Source organism: Strix uralensis, chromosome 17 (genome assembly GCF_047716275.1).
Source record: "Strix uralensis isolate ZFMK-TIS-50842 chromosome 17, bStrUra1, whole genome shotgun sequence".
Taxonomy (NCBI): Eukaryota; Metazoa; Chordata; class Aves; order Strigiformes; family Strigidae; genus Strix; species Strix uralensis.
The window spans coordinates 8449416-8472194 of NC_133988.1; the positions used below are offsets into that span (position 1 = coordinate 8449416).

Genomic DNA, 22779 nt, shown 5'->3' on the forward strand with positions numbered 1-22779 from the left:
GCCAATAGATAAAACTTTTGCATGTCAACATTTTATAGCATGTAAAATAGTATCAGACACTTCTTACGTAGTTTATTCTATGCTATAGAGTTTGTAGATTAGTACATTAATACTACTTGGAGAATCATTGTATGGGAAGATCCAAAACTGGAATCCCCAGTGTGTAGACATAAAAGTAGCTCAGTTCAGCAGCAGTAAATTGGTGGTTTGAATGGCTCATTGAAACTTTGTTGTGTAGGTTGGTTAAAATGGTCACTTGTTACAGTTAATTGTTGAACAGAGACTCCATGCCAAGAACTCTTGACATCTTTTCATGAAGAGATTATTATGCTTTTGATTTATTTGCCCAAACAGAAAATGTGGCTCTAACGAGTCATTTTAAAATAAATAGTTAGAGCACTAAGAAATCGGCTTACCCTCTTAGATGTATGGTGACATTCCACCTAGCCGTGTCTGAATACAAATAGAAACATTCCCTAAGGATTATATTTGAGCTGCAGTAACTCTTTTTCTTCCACTGTGTTTGCTTGCTGTAATGGTAGCTTCGTAATCAGCTCTTTATTTCTGCTGCTGCTAATCTGTTTTAGAGAACAATAAAAGTATGAAATAAATCCTTTAAAATGTTTTCATTTTTTAAAGAAAATAAAATAATGAAAATCCTTAAATACCAAAGTACTGAAGTAGCTAACAAGCTGACTAAATTGTGCCATTCCTGCACAGTGATTCATAGCCATTTTCTTTCTGGGGTCATAAATTTAGACATGATTGAAATTGCACAATAAGGACCTCATTTGATTGGAATTAAAGTGAATCCTTTTCCTCAGAAGTATTGTAGTGACTTAATAAACTGGCACTTACCAACATCAAGATTGCATAGTGGATAAGAATTAATTCTTACTTCTTTTACTGTTTCTCTTAAGAAAAAAATGAAAATTAAAAAGTATTACAGCTTTCTATAATGTCAAAAGCAGGTGCTAGGGAAGAGTATAGAAACAAAGCAATTGCATATGATGCTTCCTTCCAGATACAAACACAAGTACTCTCCCAGTCCTTGTACTCAAGGACATCCTGAACCAGGTGTGATTTCTGTGTATTTGGTAACTGTCAGTAGTTACCTGTGAACTTGGAGAACTTCCTCTGAATCCTTGTAAAATTCTAGCCTATGCAATATTCTGTAGTGAGTAGATCTGCAACCTAGCTCAATATTATATGAAAAACTACAGCTTTTTAGTACTTTTTCCAACTTGCCAATTGCTAGCTTATTTGATGTTCTGTAGCCCCTACCCTTCTGTGTACTCATCCTTTTGCAAACCGTTTTTATATTCCCTACAGTCATCTCTGCCAGTCTGAAGAATCACAGCCTAATTTTTCCTTTTACAGGAACTGTTCTGTATCTTGATTACTGTTGTTGCTCTTTTCTAAATCATTTTCAGTCAGGGGAGAACAGAAACTGCACACAATATTCAAGGTGTGGGTGCAACACACACCCTTGTCTGTGCAACAGTGTAATAACAGTGACTGTTCTCTGTCCCTCTGTTTAATAATTCTTAACACTCGCTTTTCCCTTTTGACAGCTACTATGCGCTGTTCTGATGATTTAAATGCTGTAACTGGTGTAACATCAGTATCTCACTCATGACTGCTGATGATCCAAATTATTGTTTTTTTGCTGTGTGCATCACTTTACACTCATCAGTGCAGAAAGTTATCAGTGCAGAAGGTCATCAGTGCAGAAAGTTATTTTCCAAGTCAAAGCAAGAGCACAATTAGTTTGCTGCACTGACAAACTGGTAGTAAGGAAAAATATAAGAAAAAAAAATCCAGACACTCCACTGAATGATGCATAAGTGGAGGGAAAGAGTAAATGCTAATCATTGGGTGACATAAGATGGCAAAAACACTTAAAGAGCTTAATAGTAAAATAAAAATTGATAAATGTTGTTTATAAGTTTTTGATTTTTTTTCTGGAAAATTATTTATTGTATTTTCTTTGTTCTTGTTAATGGAATTTAAAGTCTCTACAATGATTTCTAAGAAAATTCTTCTGCAAATATTCACTATTTTTTCTTGCTATTGTAAAACTTGTTATATAAAGGACAGAAAATATTCTGGGGTTGAATATTTATATGTATTAGGATTTTCTGCCTTGATCTGAAGGAGTATGTATGCCTATCTTCAGAATGTCTTTTATGCTTCGGTATTTAGATGAAATACGGTTGATACTACAACGATATGGACTCTAGTTCATGAGACATATCAAATTTAGCTATGGTATCTGCTATTTCTTCCCACTACTCACCCTGACTACTCTCTTAGAGCCTACTGCTTTTATGACAGAAGCAGTAAATCAGAGATGTTTCAGAGTCTGATGTTTTTATCTGCTCTATCATCAACTTGAGTTTATGTTAGTAGATAGCAATCATCACTTCTAAACCTGACAGGGTCTTAAAATTCTGAAAGGCTTGTGGGAGAGCTGTTGATTGCCTAGTAAAATCCAATGTACTTTAGAGAGAGTGTAGGCAACTGCCTTCCTGACAAGTGGAATTCAATGGGACCAGAACTGCAGGTAGAGAACTCCCGGGAAGCATAACATAGGTGCTGGACAGCTTGAGTTTGTACATTGCATTCTGTCATTTGTTCTGAAAGCAAAAAGTAGTAATATACAGCAAGGTTTAATCTTACTTGCTTTCTGAAATTTTCCAGTCAAAAAGGTTGTTGCAAAGGTATATATTTCTTCCCTCTACAGTCATGAGGTTTCCTATGGAAAGAAGTAATTAAATGGAGATGGGGGGGGGAAGTACCTTGGAATTGTCATATTGAGAATCTGTGATCTCGATGTAGACTACAAAGGGAAGACTAACTCTGAGATGTATCAAGACCTCTTTCATGCTTCAGTTTCACTTTTTCCACTCCTATTTTCAGGAAAGCATTTCCAGTCCTCAGTTGTCCGTAATTACAAGAGAAATAAAAATGTTACTGCTTTCTAGGAGACATTAGTCTGGAGTACTCCAGCTTTAAGGTCTGAAAAAGGGAAGTTTTAAAATCAGTTTATTTTGTAGAGGAGTTCTTTGAAGATGGCTTTGTTGAGTTGAATTGGCCACTCAGGGTATGATAACTTGCAAAGATGGGAGTAGTACAGAACAGTATTTATTAAAAGGGAAGTGGAGTAATCAATAGAGTATTCCAGCTGAGGAAGAAACAAAACATAAACCACTCAGGACTGTTCTCAGGACCATCCACAGGACCATCATTTGATTGTTGATTTTATGTGTACATCTGTCAGTCATGATGGTTTTGGTTCCCCCACAGCAGGAATATTCTTCAAAACGTTCCTCTGAAAGTTGCTTTCTAAGTCTGGCTTGTCAGAGGGAAAGAAAGCAGTGAAATGTTTGTTTCTTTAAATGGAAAAATTGAAGTCCCTCTTGGCTCTTCTGTAGCATTGTTGGCTTCAAGGTGGTACTGAAAGTTCCCTTTGGATCAGATTCAAGGACTAAGGAAAAAATGCTGCCCAGGGTGGAGCTCTAAAGAACAGTGCCACCTTTATGCATGAGCGTTTGCGTTATAAACATTTTCTTAGCAGGAAATATTACAAAACATTCACTAGGGAAAGAAAATGATGTGAGCTTTTATTTCAGACTGGACTCCCATTCTCTTCAAGCTTTTGAGTTTTGATTTTTATCTTTCAGAAGGTGCCAGAATTAGAGAACCAAGACAAAGGTCAAATACATTCAGAGTAGGCAAGAGATCTTTTACTCAATTGTACACAACTTCATAGCAGTCCTGGGTCTGACAGAGCAGAGAATGTAGGTTTCCCAGTCACTGCTGGTGTGTGATTGAATAATTTTGATTTCCTCTGACCCCTCAAGGCAGTTGTCTGCTGTGTAGCTACCCTGGCACTTGTTGCTTTGACTTGCTACGTGTTACTGAGTCGTGTATCTGGGCAATATATTAAGATCTCAATGAGAGATGAAGATAAAAAGTTGTCTAGTAATTTGGTATCACAAATGAGCATTTAGCAGAGTCACTGCTGCATGGTATTCTCAATGAGCTGAAGACTCAGAAGACATCCTTAAATCACAATTAAAATCAAGCTCTCTGTAAAGAGCTTCCATGTAGGAATTTGTGGGCAAGCCTAATCATACTTCAACTAAACTAAGGTAAAATGTATACACAAGCCATATCTCAACATAGTTCCTCCCATGCTGAATCTGGGTTTGTATTATTAAGAGATCTGGGGTTTTTTGTATTCCCCAGTTCAGCAACATTCCTCTTGGAAGCCTTTGCCGCTTGTTTAAGAACTGTAGATGGCTTCTCTGGGTATTCCTTGATGTTAACTAGGTTACCTGTGTTAGATAAGTACTTTACTAAGATAGGTACTTATGTTAGATAAGTACTTTACTTTATACTACTATAAGGCCTTTGTTTTCTTTTCAAAACCAGTTTTAATTGAGGTGATACCTTCCTGGCCCTTGCAAAAAGATAATGTTCCCTTACAAAAAGAGGTGCTGTCTTTTTAACTGGATGAAGCACTTAGAGTCACCTCTCCTCATTGATACAGCTTGTCTGTTTTTTCAGTCCCTGTGGTGTTGGTATCTCTTTCCACTGTTTAGCTCAGTGGAATTTACTTTCATTTAATCATTCATTTGCAGCATGTCAGTGGAAAATCAGAGGCACCTGCTGTTGAATTGGAAAGAATTCACAGGGACATTCAGCTCTTGGTGACTTCTTTCAGCAAATAAAAACATACTGAGGGGCTCCCGAAATAAGTATGCCATTAATAATCTCCTGTCTGATCTGAAAGTCTAGCCTGTAAGGAACGGGCATGTAAAACGGTATTTTCTTTAAACACTGTTGCAGTCAGTGTAGTAATTCAGGACTCAAATAACAGGACTGTAGAATACACGTCAGGTTCTTATGCTGTCTTACGGCAACGGTTTGCTGTTAGCAATCTGCCTGAATATTTGAAGTTGTAGCTCTTTTTAGGAGATTGTTATGTTCCTAAATATTTGTATATTATGTTACACATGGCATTGCAGAACTGGAAGGGAGAATGACTTTTGGCTCCAAATAACTTCATTTTCAAGTTGATACAGACTAGAATAAATGAAGGTAGAGAGAGGGGCACAACTTCCTTCTGTGGCTTGGGAAAATCTCCTTTTAGGTGAATAAGGCTGTTATAATAAAGCATTTCAGGAGAGTGGGGAATAAGCAGGACTTTATATTTAAACAAGCAAAGATCTTGCTCTACTCATTTCTCGAAGAGACCTGGTCTGTGTTTTTAGAACACTGCCTAATTAGGTCTAATCAGCACTGAGTATTTTTAATATTAGGAGGTATCAATTTATCTTACAATGTTTTCCTACTCTATGGATATTTTAAATTATTCCACTTCAAAGGATGATGGTGAGAAACCATTGGTGCTTCTAAGATGCTGTTGTTTTGTATCTGCTGTTACAGTTATCAGAAGTAGGTCACCTGTGAAGAGGTCACAGGATTAGACTAGGGTAGCTTGCAGGACAAAGCTTTAAAGAGATGGTGAAGAATCTTCCTTTTAAAAGTATGTCATTCTTCATCTGTGCAAGGATGTGTGGTTTATGCCCACAAAGCAGATTTTGTGAATGGCAGCATGCACTGGGGTGGGGTTGGGTATGCTCTGACGTCTGAGATGACCTTCTTGGACCCTGGCTATGTCCTTCTGACACATGCACTGACCAAAATTTCCTCTCACTATTGTACAGGGTGACAATCATCTTTAAAAAAAAAAATGAGCATTATAAATTTTTACCTGAGGCTGCTGTGTTTCCTTCATGAAAGTCTGTTTTAACTGGAAGTGGCCTTGTTACATTATATGAAAGCTGGGGGGGGGCGGGGAAATGCTCTCTAAACAGGTTTCTTCCAGATTTTTCCGGTGGTAACCGTCCAGTTTGAAGAAACTCCAAAGTGCATTTGGCTACTTCTAGCTAATCACTCTTTGTGGGGCAGACTACATCTTGAGAGCTTTTGTTTACTTCATCTAAAATTTGAAAAACTTGACCTACAGTCTCATGATGCAAGTCTGCTCTCCAGGTTATTCAGGGTGTCCTGCAAATCTTAGAGCACTTAGAAAAATTCATAAATTAATGGAAATAAGATCTCGACCTTAACAGTTGCAGAACTTGTGCTGTAATATAATTCTGCAACTTGATACTTTAGGCGAGAACTGTGGTATTTTATGGTGTGCAATTTGGTATGTGCCATACTCCACTGTCTTGGATAATTGCCTCCTAAACAGATCTGGAGGTTTAGTGCATTTACACTGACCATGTTTGACTGCCTTAATTAGATGTTCATTGCTTGCTAGGTTAAATCAATACCCAGGTTTAATTTTATCTATAAATGAGGATTCAGGTAACTAGTACTAGACCAGTTCAGCACTGAATATCCTGCTTTAGGAAGTTTAAGACTTTAAAGGCAGTATCTGTCATTTCTAGCCTCACTTTCTCACTCGCCAAAATCTTCATGACTGAAGAGATTTTTCTATTTTTAAAAATATAATCCAGTAGGTGGTTCTTTATTTATACTCGTCAGTAAAATCCATTACCCTTTAGGGTTAGTGGCACTCTGTGAGTGTATGCTATCAGAACAGCACCATTTCTGGACTGTGTAAAAGTTACATTTTGAAAAATTAAGCACAGTCATTTAAAGACCTGTATGCACATATTGTAAAGCACTGGTGGAATTTCCAAGACATGTCTGTTCTAGGGAGGGAAATACTGTCTCCCTAAATCAGTCTGAGGAAGAGAAAAGCCAAACCATCCTGCAGTTTTCCTTTCTGCCTGCCTGTTCTCTCTTCGTGTGAGATTTTTCTACCTACGCGTCATCTGTCTCTGATGTTAAGCTAAACTGCCTCCCATTCTTCCTACTAGAGGTCTGAATCTTCCAGTGTTTAGGTTTCTTTATCCTGTTATTTGGCTGTAGTTTGTTCACACCCACAAAAACAGCATTTGCTCATGCATGGGTGTTGGTATATGGTTACCTGCTTTGCAAATCCAGTGTGTGCTGCTTCATGAACATGAAGAAGGGGAAGAGTATTGTTGTTTCAGCTGGTTCCGCTTGCAATGTAGCCGTGTAAATAGATTAGCCGATATCAGTGTTAAGGACAGAGTAGTTAGAACAATAACTTAATCAACATATCCTTTATATGAGACTTTTTCCTTGCTGAAGCTACTGAATTCTGACTCAGTCTTGCTGGCTGCTGTTGTAGAATATCCCCTCAGCAAAGTCCCTGAGCATAGCATGCGCTGTCGAAGGGAAGCTTTCCAACCGTTGCATGCAGAACTGAGAAGGGAACCTGAAAAGGACTGAAAATGACAGGGTGAAGTACAAAAATAGAAAATAAAGAACTAACAGGAAAAGAGAGACTGAGTAACAATAGAGGGTAAGCAGTAAATCCGGTTTGCCTTTCTAGCTTAGGAAGGTGTCTTGGAATCTGTACTTCAGGGCACCCACTGGGTGGTCACCCGAGCTCTTTTGAGTGTGTGAAGTGAAATGGAAAACAATAGCTCAGCAGCAATTGCTTTTTTTCCTCTGATGAGGTGTTCCTTGAATTGCCAGCACGACTCCTGCTTGATTTAGCAGTGAATACAGCCAGGCATTTCCTGAAAGGACAGCACTACACGGCACTATTAGAAATGCTAAGTGAAAGGCTCTGCTGTGAATAACGAAGGAAAGGGAATAGGATATGGGAGTGTGTTCCACTAAACTGTCTCTGCAACAAAAGCGGGAATGAAATGTAGCACAGCTGCACAGGGGCCATCTACCCACTCTGAAAATCCCCATGTCTGCACAAATGGATGATAGGACCCAACAAGATCTTTTTGGAAGAGATGTTTCTCTTGGAAGAGATGGTTAAAAGCTGATGCTGATGTTTGTTTTCATAACTTGTGGGTTTTTTTTTTTTCTCATCTAATAAACTCTCAACTCTATGCTTCTTCATGGAGATATTTTGCCAGTAAACGTAGATATAGTTTGTGTTCTTGGCCAATGTCCCATTCTGACTAGTCTCCACATATGTATGTATCTGCTTACTCATCTGTTCTACTATCTCCAAATAACCAATAAATGTTTCCTTTTTAGAACGGGTATCTTGTCTTAGCCTTTCAAAGATAGCAATACTGTACATGGCTCCAAGAGTACTGCATTGACTTGGCAGAAGCTATTTAAGAAGTGCTACTCCTCCTCCTCCCTGATTACAGCCCTTAGGAAAAAAATGTGATGACCCCTCATTTTTTTGTTATTCAGCACATTTTTGTGGTCTTTTATTTCATTAAACCTCAAACTGTTTTTATTTCCTCCTTGCCTCATCTTCTCCTTTAGCAGGGTGGATGTAAGGGAGTCCCTCTGATTCAAATGGACAGGGAGACCCAAAAGGACATTACTGTGATGGATCAATTAGTTATTTGGTAAGCAGTATCAAGTCTCATCGGATGCAAAGTATATTTAGCAACTTGTGCTGGTTTTTATCCAGTGCCTGATCACTCACATTAGTTCTATCCTTTCGTTTTTAGAACAAAGAACTTGTATGTTGCTGAGATCAGTTTTAGAGCCCTCTAGCTGTCCAGGACACTCACCACCTTACATATACAGCTGTTATGTATGCTATTTCCTAGTCTGTTTGTTTAAAAAACCCACTTTCCTATTTTACCTTCAACTTGGGGAATTCTAAGCTTTCTGAAGCAAACTAATTTTAGTCCTTTATTTACATTTTAAGTTAATTGAGCTCTTCAGTTTTTGTTTCTGCCCTGGATATGTTCATTTCCGTTTCCAGACTCTCATTTCTGTTAACCATTTGTCAGTGTACAATGTCTGTATTTTCACTGACACCTCAGGAGAAGGTTTCACTCAGTTTGGTGCCTACAGCAAGGCGGTATCTTATCCCACCGTTGCTCATTATAAAGCACTTTCATTACGTCTTTTCTTTTTCTTTCTATTCCTCTGAGTTAAGACTGTTCTGTTTTATTCAAACTCACTTTCAGGGTTAAAAGGCGAAGTTTCACAGCAGTTTAAATGCTCCTGAGTCCTGCCTGCCCATGTTACTGTATGGAGTAAGGAGATAGTTGCTAGACAAAGAAAACCATTGTTTATCTTTCTGCTGGGTTTGCTCTCAGCTAGCTCGGTCTCCATAGCCAGTCCACTGCTCACACCACGTGTGCCAGTGCAAGGGAGAGGACTGAACCTCGTGGCTGATCCAAATACCCATTCCACTGGGTTTCATCCTTTGTGTGCTTTGCTTGCTGTTCTGTCTTTTCTGAGACGACTGTGCTTCAGTTCTGTCTGGAGCCTTCTCTGTAGCTTTGTTCATTCTTGTGGTTCCAGATTCTTCCAGGGTTGCTGAGGTGCCTGGTCTGCACATGTGTCTGATATGCCCATCTCCACCCTTTCCTTATAGGAGGGGCAAAATGCAGTATCAGGTCGGGACAGGTCTAAGACGTTTTGGTTCAGGAGAAGGATTGCAGTTTGCCTCTTCATAATAGAAATTCCCATGTAACAACAGATATGAAAACTTAAATTCTCAATTCCATAGTGTGACATGGATCAGACTTCAGAAACTCTATTAAGGGGAAGAAACTTTGTCTTACAATTTACTGCCCTCTCCAATCCCTGCCTTTAATGTGGACTTGTTTTCTACGCACCAGTGGAGCTCACTACTAGCATTGCAATCTACCAAAGGGCCATTTCTACAAGGCTATGAATACATTTTGCAGACAGCAAGTAAGTAAAATCTACAATCTTGAGAGAGAGGCAGGAGACAAAGGGATTGTTCTACCCATCACTGATGATCAGCCTTTAGGACAGATGGCGGTAACAGCTTCAGAGCGTGAAATGAGCCTGTACAGCCATCCAGGTATCAAGTCAAGATTGCTGTACTGAACTGAAAGTGCAGGTTATAAAGAATGTAATCAGCTCTGGAGGAATCTGGGCAGGATGCCATGGGTGGTAGCTTTCTTTTTAGGAGGGACACTATAATGATGATATAGATGTCTTGAACAGTTGTGGTCATTAATAACCCCAAGCAGACAAGAGGTCTCTTTTCCATATTATTCAAATAACAGCATTTTACCCCTACACTCTTAGTAAGATATTGGCTTCTGGGAAAATCCAATATTTATTGCAGAACAACTGTTTTGTCTAAAATGGTGTTCAATCCACATTGTTACAGGAGATTATTTTTATGGGGAAACTATTTCAGTATCTCTGAAAAGGTACTCTTATTAATGTGTCTTACACCTTTTTGAACAATAGAAACTCCTCTTCCATGGCACAAGCTGTGGGATTTAAGACTTCTAAAATGATCAGGTAATGGGGCATGTAGATATTCTCAGCGGGATAAGACAGTAAAATCAGGAGAAAATGGGAGAATTGAAAAGTAATTTGGGGGTCTGAGAACATAATGGAATTCAGAGTAGATGTTACATTTTTAAAAATTCAGTCTTGCATGTCAACATTTTAAAATGTCAAAAGTGTAACAAAAGTAAAGTAGATGTAAACAGTGAAATGTATTATGTTGCTTAGATCTTGGCAGTCACCTCCAATGAAATAATAGCAGGAAATTATAGAGAAAAAAAAATGTTAAATCATTCTGCGGTCGTTGGGTGTTCATGTGAGTCTTCTGTGCTGAGATAACACTTGGGTTTATTTGTATTATAGAATGAAAGATTGCTGTTATAATTGGAAACTTTTAAAGGTTTTGTAGCTCAGGCTAAAGGTTATCCAGGCTGCTGCAGCAGATATCCTAATTCTAACAAAAGATATACAGTAAGGACAGAACATTATAACTGGAAGAGTAATCTAAAAATATACACAGTGCAAGAATTCTGCCGTGCTAGGTACTTGTTAGAGCTGATAAGAATTGATTGTTGTTTTTTTCCCTTATCCTTCAAATATGTGAAGCTATATTGAAACTGAATCGTACCATTTGGGGATTTCACATATGCTCTTGACAAGGAGTGCCTATTTTTCTTTTCTGAGTGATCTCGTTTGTGCCCAATCCTAAATTCTCTTAAGGTTTAACCTTCCGTGGAAGTGTTCTGATTACAAATACCATTAATGCCAATGAGTTATGTACGAGCATAACGGGGGAATTGATTCAGTCAGAATGTGTTTGAGAGTGGGAACGGAGCCCACAGGTACCCACATGTAGTTAGATTAATTGCCATAGTACCTGGTATGAGATCAAGATGAACGTCACTCAGACCTCTGTCAGCTAACCTGGTTGGTTGAAATTCTAGGAACATACACAGCTGAAGTCCAAAATGCATTTAACACTGCAAACTATCTTTGCTACCAGATTAAAAAAAAAGTCATTGTAGGATCTGGGTTTGTGCATCCCCTGGCTTTTGGTGTGTTTGTTTAACCCATTCAAATCTTCTGCTCATCTAGAAAAAAAATTGCACAGCTGGTGCTATAAGGTGCTAAACCCTAGAATTTGCACAGATGTAACTTTCCTCCTTGCAGGACTTAGCCAGCAATGAGCCATGCATAGTGATGTTACAACTGGCACAGAGTTCACAGCTTGCTCATTGAGTCAAAGTCATTTTTGAGAGGGTTATCTGTTGTTTGCCTGTAAAAATATTCTAAATATTTACTTTTGTTCTCCACTGTAAATAAACATGAACTGGCTTCATCTCATCTGTTATGTTTGTGTACACCAGAGCACCTTCCTGTGCCAGGCAAACTCTCAGCTGGGCCGGTGCAGCCTGGAGGATCCACCGGAAGGGAACCTCCCTGGACTGGGAGCTGAGGTGTAGCAAGGAATGGGTCCACCACTATTGCTGTACATAATAGCACTGAGGCACTTCAGCCTGTCTAAACATATTTTTTCCAAAAGAAATAGTAGCTTGTGTGAATAACATCTCAGCCGGGCTTCAGGAATATCTTGTACCTGCTACAAATCCTCTACCAGCTGCTGCCTGGGCTTTGGTCAATGTGAATGGTCTTTGCCATTCAAGATGCTCTGAGGAGGATCAGGGTAGAAGATGCAGCTTATTTTATTTTCTGCCTGGTTTTCTAGTTGGTCAAAGTCCTTTTGTGCTGTTCTGTACTGGTGTTGGAGGTCTTCTCTTAATTTACTCTCCCATATTAACATCATGAGATTGGCATGCCTTGTTGACAAGTCTGTGGGTCATGGAGTGAGGTGTGTTTTTCTTTTTCTCACTTTTGTGGATTGAAACCAAACCAGCTAGATAGTAGTTTCAAGGCTCACTGTGCTTTTGCTTTAAGAATATCAGTGCTGTATGTACAGTTGCCCATGCTGCATGAACCCATTGCTCTCAAAATAAAAAGCTAAAGCCAGTTCAGTAAACGCATCAGTTAATGATATGCATCAGTTAATTATATTCAGGCTGCTTAACATCCAAGCTCATTGATATATTCATTTTTCTAGATATCTTGTTCTAAAACAGACCCTTACTGATGAGTATTTTAACATTGGAAGTGTTGAAGTTTGTGTGATGTGCTCCCCCATTATCCTGAGCTTATTTAAGTGGTACTGGTGAGAGTGACTATAGGATCTACCCAGTTCAAGTGTCTGTCAAAACATGGATGTGCAATACTGTGTTTATCTTACAAACTTGTAAAGGACTACTTAAATCTGCCTGTGTGTGCATGTACGAATAAGAGGCAGAGAGGATGTTTGTGACTGTGCATTGAAGTAATCAAGGCCACAACATGTATAATCAGTTGTGACAATTCCTTTGCAGTTTCTGTGGGATAGGCTTGGCTCACCTTCTGGGTCCCAAGTATCTTGGGATGATCAGCAACCCAGACAGTAGGTGCCAGTTTCAGTGAGGCAAAGCCATACCTCAGGGCAATATAAGAGTGGCCAGGGTGCAGCTGGAATCACACATGATGAAAAGATTTGCACGAGCCCTGGGCAGATGCCTTTGACATCACACATGTGCTTCCATCATAAGTCCTACTACTTGCTATCTTCCTTGCCCGATTTTGGTTTGAAGCTATGTGGTGAGCTTTGGAAGGAAGGGGAAGCTCAGTGTTGTAAACAAAATCCCAAAATGCCACAGACAAAGGACACTGTTAAATTGATTCATGGCAGACTGTCTCAATCTTGTGTTTAAGAAAAAGTGAAGCAAGGCTTGTGTATCCAAGCAACTGTAAAGCCTTCACTGTTGCCATGGGAGGTTTTATCAATGACGCAGTGGTTGAAATTGTCCTTTTCTTATAACTGAAGGTTATGGTAGGAAGAAGAAGGGGTTTTCTAGACACAGAGGCTGTTCCTGCAGAGAATCAGCGAGGAACAGTCTGGAGCAGTCACATGCACACACAGAGACATGCACAAAGGTCTGACCACAGTAAGAAAGATAGAACTCAGTTACTTCCAAAATACAAATATGAGGCTCACTTGAGGCTCTGCTTTTGGAATGATTTATCCTATCACAATCAGTCTACAGGTAAAACTAAATGCAATATGTGGCCTGAAAAGAGAATTTACCTGCTATCTCCCAATTAATACAGCAGAAATATTAGCTGTGTCTTACCAAGCAGACTTACAAAAGCAACTCCTCAAACATGTGTACTTAATTAATGATTTTCTTCTTAGTATACAAACCAAAAAAAGGATGCATTGTGGGTATCATCTGATGCTGAATACTGAATTAATATATTGCTGAATATATGCATGAATATGGCACTTTTATGTGGCATATGGCTTCTGTCAGGATTCTCAGCATTACAGATGTAAGGATCAGTCTGAGTTTGAGGAAAGTAGGTTTAAGAGGCTGTTTACCTGCATTTATGGTTTTAAAGATGGCCAAGTAAAAAGAACAAATTCCTTGCATAATATTTGATCAGGGAATAGATTTATAAATAAAAATCTGGAGTTACACTGGTTTCTCTCTCCAAGAGTGAAACGTTGCATATGTTCCAAAGAACAGATGCCCAACAAACATCTTTGTGCAGGAAAAGGAAATATTTCCTTAAACATCCTGCAGCAAACGTGACTGATTGAGCTTCCTTTTCCCTCTGCCTGGTGCATTTCCCTTCTTTGCACAGACAGGATCTAACCAGATTTGTAGGGTATGAACTGCGGGTTACTTTCAAATTCATAACTATGAAATGGTTCGTTTAGCAGGACAAAGGCCAAGCCGGCAGACACCCTTTTTCCAGCTCAGCATGTGCATAGCAATGGGAGGGTGGCAAGGAGCTTTTGTTAATCTCAACCCAGCTGGCAAGAATGCTGCAAAATGAAGTCTTTGAAGATGTTTTTTCTTCATTTTTTAAAGCAACAGTTTGTTAGAAAAGCTTGAAAATCTTACCAAAAAAAAAATCTTCAAAAAAATTGAAAGACCTCCCTGGCAGTCATATAACTTAGGCAAATATCTCCACTAGCAATTAGCCTCTCCAATTTCCTTTAACAGCCCTTTTCTCACAGGTTCTGTTCTGATGCATTTGTGAAAATGTTTTTCCCCAGCTTGAATGCACTTTTAAAGAAAAAATGGGTGGCAGAAAGAATTAGGGTATCGGGTCAGGTTGGGGCTGATCCAAGCTGCAGTGGGATTTTTTTCCTTTTACTTTAAACGTGTAGGAATTGAAAGCTTAAAAAGCTTCATGCTTAGAGCTGTTCTCAAAATAGTTGGGACTCACACTCCACTTCCTAATGTGCTCACATCACAAGACCAACCGCTGCTACTTGCTCTTTTGTCTGAGGCTTCAGTGGAGAGCTGAGATACTGACTGCTCTGCAAGGGAGCAGTCCTTCCTTCTTCCCCAGAGGTGACCCAGCTCTCCCCACCCGAGGTAGCCCAGGTGAAGGCTGCCTTTTGGGCAGTGATGTCACACCCCATCTTCCTGAGCCCAAACAATCCAGTGCCTTTCACAAAAAACAGTAACCCTGTTCAGGGATTGGTTTAGATGTTTTTATTTTTATGTGAAATCATAAATACAAAATAAAAATAGTAAACAAGTGCTATAGATTTCTCTTTTTCATTGGGATGAGGTTCAGGCCTGAACCTGAGCACTTCCAAGTCTTAAAATTTAGGACTAGGTCTTTGCTCTTGGAAAACAAAACATAGCAAATACCAACTTAGACTTTTACCCTGCAGCCAGTGACATCAGTAACAGCGTTCTCTCGGGTTATTTTAAAGCACAGCAACAAGTAAGTATACTGAAGGATGAGATAAAATATAAAAATATTTTTAAAAACGGGCCCCACTTCCTGCTAGTATTGTTGGGCGCTGCCCCACTGACCTCAGCGAAACCTTGTTACATCAGCAACAGGTTATGTTTTTGGTAGGATGATGCTGTGTTTACCAGTACATACACAGTTAGTGCTGGCTTCTTCCAAGAGGTCTTGTTGTGTAATTGTTTCAGATTTTGGTTATAAGAGGATCCAGCCCTGCTGCGACACAAAGCTACACATCAAGAAGTTTGGCTTGTTAAAAAAAATTCCTCTCTAAGGTGTGGGTTTCCCTCCCTCTCCCAAGTCACCACTTTTGATTTGATTTTAAATGCTAGCAATGCACTGCCCAGAAGGATTTCATCTTTTAGTCAGAGCCCAAATCCTGCAGCACTTCTGAAGGCTCTGCATTACAGATACATGCAGGTGTATTTGTCAGTGAGGGTTGGCTTTTAGTTCTTTAATTGGAGACAAAAGAAAGTGAGGTCCAGGATTTGGGCTGATATCAGTTGGCTCATTTGTTAGACACAAGAGAGCTGAGTGAGTGTGTAGTGTCTATGGGCTGGGTGACAAATACAGTTGGACATTATAATTTAAAATAAAAATAAAGTAACCATAAGACAAATAAAGGCACCAAACCACGTAACAAGCCAACTTTGGTAGATTTCTTGCAAAATATATGCATTTAAATACATTTACAGTTTACAAGGTTACACTGTTTAAAAAAAGTTGTAATGATGAAATACAGAATATTTCATTCTTGTACCAGAACTACGTATCACATCATAACAACAATATTATAGCTTTTATTTAAACGCAGATGGTATAAGAACTGCACATTTTTATAGAGCAAAACTCGTTCTAGACAAATTGCTCAGCTTTTGTATTCTCTGATGGGCTCAGACCCTGCAATTTACGTATTTAAAAATGAAAGCAGTTATGCTTAAAAGGGTAAATCATGTGCTCAATATTCAACATGAAAATTTGCAGGGGCAAGGCTCTAGTCTCTCATTCAGGTCTGTGTACATATTGATACCACTGGGGTTTTAAGTTTGCTAAGCAAGGCAAGAACACAGTCAATGTCAACCTGTCACAAATCAGCAGTTACAATTAGTCCGTAAGTCTTGGCGTTACCAGAAAGTTGTAAGAGTTAATGATCAGTTTAGGTGTGTGCTGTATCGCTACATGGTTGTGAGGGACCCACAAGGTCGTAGCATTGTGCTCCAAGGAATATAAACAGCACGTTCCCTCGCTAACTCTTGGCAGAAATATCCTTATGGCGATACGGATGCTGCCATGGTCTGTAGCAGAATTTGGTGTTGATTTAAAAGTACAAGTAATTTGCATGGAAAAGTATCACACCACCCCTTAACTCTTCCTTTAAAAGAAGTTTGTTTCTGCAGTGTAAAATGAAAATGTGTATGCTAATATTCCAGGCTGTGGCAAAGTTTACCAGGTGTTGAGCTCAGAAAATGAGAGTTATGTTGCCCAGAGCATCTTCCTTCCAGCCTGCTGTGTTACCAGAGCAATTACAGAGGAGCTGAGAACTGCAAGCGCCCTGACTTCACATCTGCTGATGAGCCCGCATAAAGTCTCAGTGAAGATATTTGGTAAAACTCTTCTAGCAATTTTTTTGCTTGATTTGGTAAATGAAGGAAAGCACATGTTAATAAAATTACAGTGGGGAGCCAACCAAGCACATGTCCAGCTGAACACACAACTCAAAATTGGCAGCAAGCGGGGCTTGGCAAGAAGGCCATGAAAGCCATCTGTACCCCCAGCCATCAGTATCTGGGGCAATTTTCATGTTTCCAGTCTCCTGTAGTGCAGATGAGAGGATGCAGAGAGATGCCCCGCTGGAGCCAGGACACAAAGATCTCCTAGATCTCTGAATCTAGTCCTCAAATCCTTCTGGCAACGAGTTCATATTCAAGTAAAAACAGAACAGAAGCTGATAAACGAGAAGGGATGAAGAACCTCAAGGGGCAACCTGGTGTAATCTGGTTTGTACTCCACTAAATAACAGCAACTACCTGAAACCTCTTTCAAAGGTCTCCAAGACACACACACCAATGCACTCCTCTGAGAGGCTGAAACAACTGAAAAAATACCTTTCTCCAAACAGTTACTTGCCTGCGGGATTAAGGACCGAGGTTAGTGTCATGCTTTAGACAGAACAGAACAAGAACAAAAACCCCCTAACCAGTGAAAGTCCCAGCGGGAACAGCCAGATGCAGGTTTTCAGGCGAGAACACGAAGAAGGGAACCTCCTCCTCGGCGACGGTGCACCCCCGACGGCCCGGTCCCACCAGCCTGGCGGTGCCCCGAGCGGCACCTGCAGCGACAGCGGGCGGTGAAGCGCTCAGGGGCCTCACCGGGAGCTGCGGCGGGACCGGGCGGGCCGGCGGCGGCGGAGCCCGGACGGGGCGGCCCGGCAGACACGGCCCCGGCTCGCCCGGGCTCCTCGGTTCCCCCAGCCCGCCCCGGGCCGGGCAGACGCGGGTTCGGCCGGGGAGGGCTCTGCGCGCCCCGGCACCGCGGGCGGTCAGTACCGGGTCCCCAGCGGCCCCGGGCTGGCGGGGCGCTGCCCTGCCTAGGGCTGCCGCTTTACGGGGGGCCCCGTTAAGAAGAGACTCTAGGCAGGGGAGCGGGGGAGACCCCCGCAGCCGCTGCCGGCGCGGCTCGCAGCCGTCTGTCCGTGTCCCCGCAGGGCCGGGGGCGCGGGGCAGCCCCGCTCAGACGTAGTTCTTCTTGTCGTACTCGCCGTTGGAGGTGGGCCGCCGCGGCGCCGAGTACTTGACGGGGAAGGAGGTCTCGTCGCGCTGGGAGCAGGAGCAGCAGCAGATGAGGCAGCCCCCGAAGAGCAGCAGGGCCGTGGCCGCCCAGCCGATGTAGAGCGCGGCCCCCATCTCCCGCTTCTGGGACGGCGGCACGGTGGGGTCGTAGAAGTCGCTGATGACAATGTTGGCGAACCAGCAGAGCGGGACGAGGACCAGGACCCCGCAGAGGATGTAGATGGCCCCGCCGGCGATCACGATGCGGGACTTCATCTTGCCGGGCCGGATGCAGTTGGTGCACTGAGCGCCCACGACGGTCACCATCAGCGCCACCAGCCCCAGCAGCGCCACGATGACGGTGAGCGCCCGGCCCGCCTGCACCTCGGGCGGCAGCGCCAGGATGGAGTCGTAGACCTTGCACTGCATCTGCCCCGTGCTCTGCACCACGCAGTTCATCCACAGCCCCTCCCAGATGGTCTGTGCCACCACGATGTTCACGTCGATGAAGGCCGACACCTGCCACATGGGCAGCCCGCAGGCCAGGATCACTCCCACCCAGCCCAGGATGCCCAGCCCCAGCCCCAAAATCTCCAGCGCCGCCGAAGTCATGCTGCTGCCGCCGCTGCCACCGAAGGCTCCCGGAGAAAGGACGGCGCGGCGGGTCCGCACCACTCGCCCCGGGCGGCTGCCGAGCCGGCTCTGCGCCCGCCGCCGCCGGGCAGCGCTATATGAGGAGCCGCAGGGCGCCCTCCCCCCGCCTGGCCCGGCCCTTTCCCGCGGGCGGCGGGACGCGCTCGGCCGCTGGTGGGCGGCGGGGCCGGGAGTGGAGGAGCGGGGGGGAGGGGGGCGTGACGCTCCCCCGCTGCTCGCGGTGGCCGGGGGGCTCCCCCCGCAACCGGGGAACCGTCCCTCTGCTCGGCCCGGCACGCTGCTCCGGGGGGAGCTGGCAGGGACGCTGCCCGCTCCCGGTTAAGCGTGGGGCTGGAGGAACCTCCTCCCGGGTTTCGGCTGCCCGGACCTCTTCCTTCGAGCGCCCGTATCTGTGTGTTTCCTATTTACTGACAAATCCACAGCCAGACCTTCGGAGAGGTCTTGCCAGCGCAGACACCCAGCAGTAGGGACGCCCTGCTTATCTGTCTCTTGCACAGTGATGGGCGAAAGTGCAAACAAGCACTACCTTAGGAACCACCCTGAAAATGGAAGAGCTTTGAATATGGGATCTGCACATCATCTGTCAGTACCAGTAAACAGATACATAATTCGGTCCAGGAAGAATAATCGCCCTTAGCTTACACCAAGCATTAAACTGTTTTGATACTGGAGCCAAGAGCAAGGCATTCTATTTGAATATATTGCTGCAAAGATTTCAAACTTCCCTTTACTGTTTTAATTGCTCAAGTACATCTCAAATCTTTACGGTGTGTCAATCAGTTAAGTGCCCATATCAAAAAGTGTATTTGCAAAAGGTTTTGTCATCAGGCCGCACGGACATTGTAATTGCTACAGTCTCTTCGTGGACTGCTGGCGTCTTGGATTGTTCTTGCAAAGAAACCTTGGTTCAACCCTCGCAGGCCAGCACCAGCTCACAGCCCCCCAGGCTGGCAGATGCAGCCAGTGTTTGTGGTGCCCAGTAGAAGACCAGACCTCACCAGCAGCCTCGCAGCACTCACAGGGAGCTGCCGTCCAGTGGCTTTCACCAGGTGCCCTGAGAAAGGCTTGGTTCGATTTAAACCACAATTGTTTTGGTTTATCTTAAATAAGTTTAAATGTTTTAGACAAAATTGAAAGTTGTGTTCACACTGACTTTTGAACTGTTTTGGCTAGATTTGGTATCCTAGTGTAAAGGGGATCACAGAGTTGGAAATAATACATTTCCTGCCCCTATGTAAGCATTTTTTTCTATTGTACAGTAATTTACAGCATGTATTATGGCATACAGAGGCTTGTGATGGAAATATTAAGACTGATACGAATGCAGCATGAATGGAAAAGTCCATGTGTGAAGCAGAAGCAGCAGAAGAAATGATAAGCAAAGGTTGAAGGAATTACATGCATCGACAGCTGAGGACGTGACTGATGGGTTAACACTAACAATGAGCAATGTCCTGCTTACATCCTGACAGCCGCACTGATGACTCTTCTGCAGAGGACCTGACTGCTGGTAACAGGAGGATGACAACAAGGTCACAGCACGCTGCATGTGGCCTTTCACTTCTTTTGTTTTTCCAAGCAGAGGACAAACTTTAGCCATAAGACATGCAAAAAAAGAAGCAGAAGAACACGAGCAGCTTGTGGACCTGGTGTGGACATGCTGACACATGATGACTGCAGCCCCCCATTGATTATCTCTGCCTGAGGAGCTGTAAACATTTCTAGCATGGAAAATATCTTCCTAACAGAGGCTGCCTGGTAAATGGAGTTAAGAGGAGTTATCTCCTCTTCCAGCTGTATATGAAATACATACAGTTTACTTCAATTATTTAAAACTGTAAATTCCAGTGTGCAAGTCCGGGAGGAATGTGTGACTGGGGTTGTGCAGTCTGTCAAACTGAGGCTGCTTACAATTACTCAGAAAAGTCCCTGGTGTCAGAAAGAGGAGAATGTGCAAAAGAACCAGCCACAGAGACAGAGATATCTCAGAGGTGAACAGGAAGAAACGCAGAACACAGGCTGAAACTGAATAACATCTGTATTTATGATGATAATAATGATTATATAGAAAACAGCACAGAAGAACAATTAAAAATGGGGGTAGAAATGCCAGTTATCTTAGCCCATAAGCACAGGAAAGCCCCACCCTTGCCACTTGCCTGGGAGCACGGAACTCCAAATTTCCTCCGATAAATGGTCTGTGTGTGCTCCTGTGCCGACAGGGAGGCACTCATGGGGCCTGTGCAGCTGCCCGGGACTTTGGGCTGAGGAGGGAAACCAGTGCATGGCTTGTTCTACCTCTGCAGCTCTCACCCCACCATCCCTTGCTACCTGTTACTGAGCAACTGATTCCTACAAATCACTTAATCCAAGGCAATTATTTCTCTGGAGAGATACATGCTTAGTAATCACAGGGTAAAGAAACCTTTCTGCTTAGAGGCATTTCCATTCCTGGTATTTCACCTTTGTCTGTTTGTTTCTTTTCCTTACCCCAGATACTAGCTTTTATCCTGGCTACTGGCAACAACCTCCATTTTTAATTACTCTGTTCCCTGATCCTGAAAGTGAGTCTGCTGCACAGACTACCCTTAATGAGCCATCAGTGCAAGGTGCTCACTGGTCTGCTTACTTCACTTACTGGTAACTTGAGTGACACAGCTGCTGGGGGCCTGAGGACCCCATCAGCTTCAGCACATTGTGGCTTCTGATGGTGTTAATGTCACAACACTGGGAATTAGTTTGAACTCCCAGAAATGAAAAGGTTCTAATTTCTTAAAAGGAAACACAGCATGATGTTTTACTTGGGATGTTAAATAAAGAAATCACTACCTTTAAATTAAATCCTTGCTGGTGAAGTCTAAATTCCTTTAAATTCAAAGGCATGATTTCTTGCAGCAAAGTAACTCATTAACAAATGACCGTTAATGTCATTACATCTATTACTGCTCCAGCTATGTATTTATTAAATTATTCTAGGGGATACATAGGGGGCTTTGCAGCCTGTGAAAATGGGCGGAAGTGGTATTCAAGCTGAGAACAATTGCACAGAAGCCATTCTATAGCAAGAGGGGCTTTGGGATTAGAGGTGATTGTGTTTTCACTCTTTTCCTGACATAATCAGGACAAATACCAGGCGCAGCGTTACTGGGAGGGCTGCTAAGGGGGGTCCAGGCTCTTAGTAGCACTGCTTGTCCTGGTGTATGAGCCCTGTCCCACGGCACAGAAGAACGATGTCCAGCCCTCCAGCCTTGCTAGGGCTTTGTTCAGCCCCAAAGCATCCCACCAGCAATGTTGAGGTAGATTTGCCTTTTGGGACCTGAAATGTAGCCTGCAGAGCACACTTGGTTTATAACTTGTGGAGTGTCCCTTACCTATGTGCTTCTGCTCCTTCTCATCCCTAAAATGTTAAACATCTGGAAGACAGAGAAGAAAATTACATTTGGTATCAAGCTTATGCAGAAACCTAGTACTGTTTGTGTGAATAAGACAGAGTATGAGTCAAAAGATGAATTAAAAAACCAGTGATCTCAAGACAGCTTACCATAACTTTTGGATCAGACATAAGCAAAGGTAAAGAGTCAGGAATCCTACTAGAGATAGATTATTTTGTCTTATGCCATATTTTATCTTCTAATTAGTGCTAAAATAAAGGCAAGGGGATTTCCAAATACAATGGTGTTAGGAAAGGGCTGTTCTTTATTTTGAAAGCTTGAGTTTTCTCAGTGAAGATTACTCCTTTCTGAATTATCCTTTAAAATGCAAGTGTTTTTCCCAAGAGAAGAGATCTAGTTGGAGCTTGAGTGCACATACCATCTTCCACAGTGAGACAGGCTTCCATGAAGTTCCTGCATATCAAACATGTCTTCAGACCAGTGTGACACATCAGACCGGCACGTAGGAATGAGTCCTTGTCAAATGAGCTGGTTATTACAAAATGAAAATGCACGATTTCACCATAGGATTTATCGCAAGATATGTTGGAAACAAGCTGAAGTGTTTAACATGAAATTGTCACTTCCTCTCTTAGTTCATCTTTTGAACAAAGAGAAGCAATAATTTAAAAGCCACAGCAGAATTTTGCAAGAAGGACCAGTAATGGTATATGACTGATGTTAATGATGTAGGATCAAACACTTTTTTTAGTACAAATGTTGCTGCTGCCCTTCAGGGTTGAGAAATGGAT

At 42.4% G+C, this 22779-nt stretch overlaps 1 protein-coding gene across 1 annotated transcript; it reads right to left on the reverse strand.

Annotated features, from left to right (window-relative positions):
- Nucleotides 1-14894: 14894 nt before the first annotated feature.
- On the reverse strand, nucleotides 14895-19064 carry CLDN5 (claudin 5). The gene has a single exon (XM_074887154.1). It carries the CDS (start codon nucleotides 18552-18554, stop codon nucleotides 17904-17906), a length of 651 nt encoding a protein of 216 aa, XP_074743255.1. The 5' UTR covers nucleotides 18555-19064; the 3' UTR covers nucleotides 14895-17903.
- Between the last annotated feature and the right edge of the window lie 3715 nt (nucleotides 19065-22779).

What these genes read in the sequence shown, in the direction of transcription:
- CLDN5 (XM_074887154.1), bottom strand. Translation starts at nt 18,554, where the DNA reads ATGACTTCGGCGGCGCTGGAGATTTTGGGGCTGGGGCTGGGCATCCTG.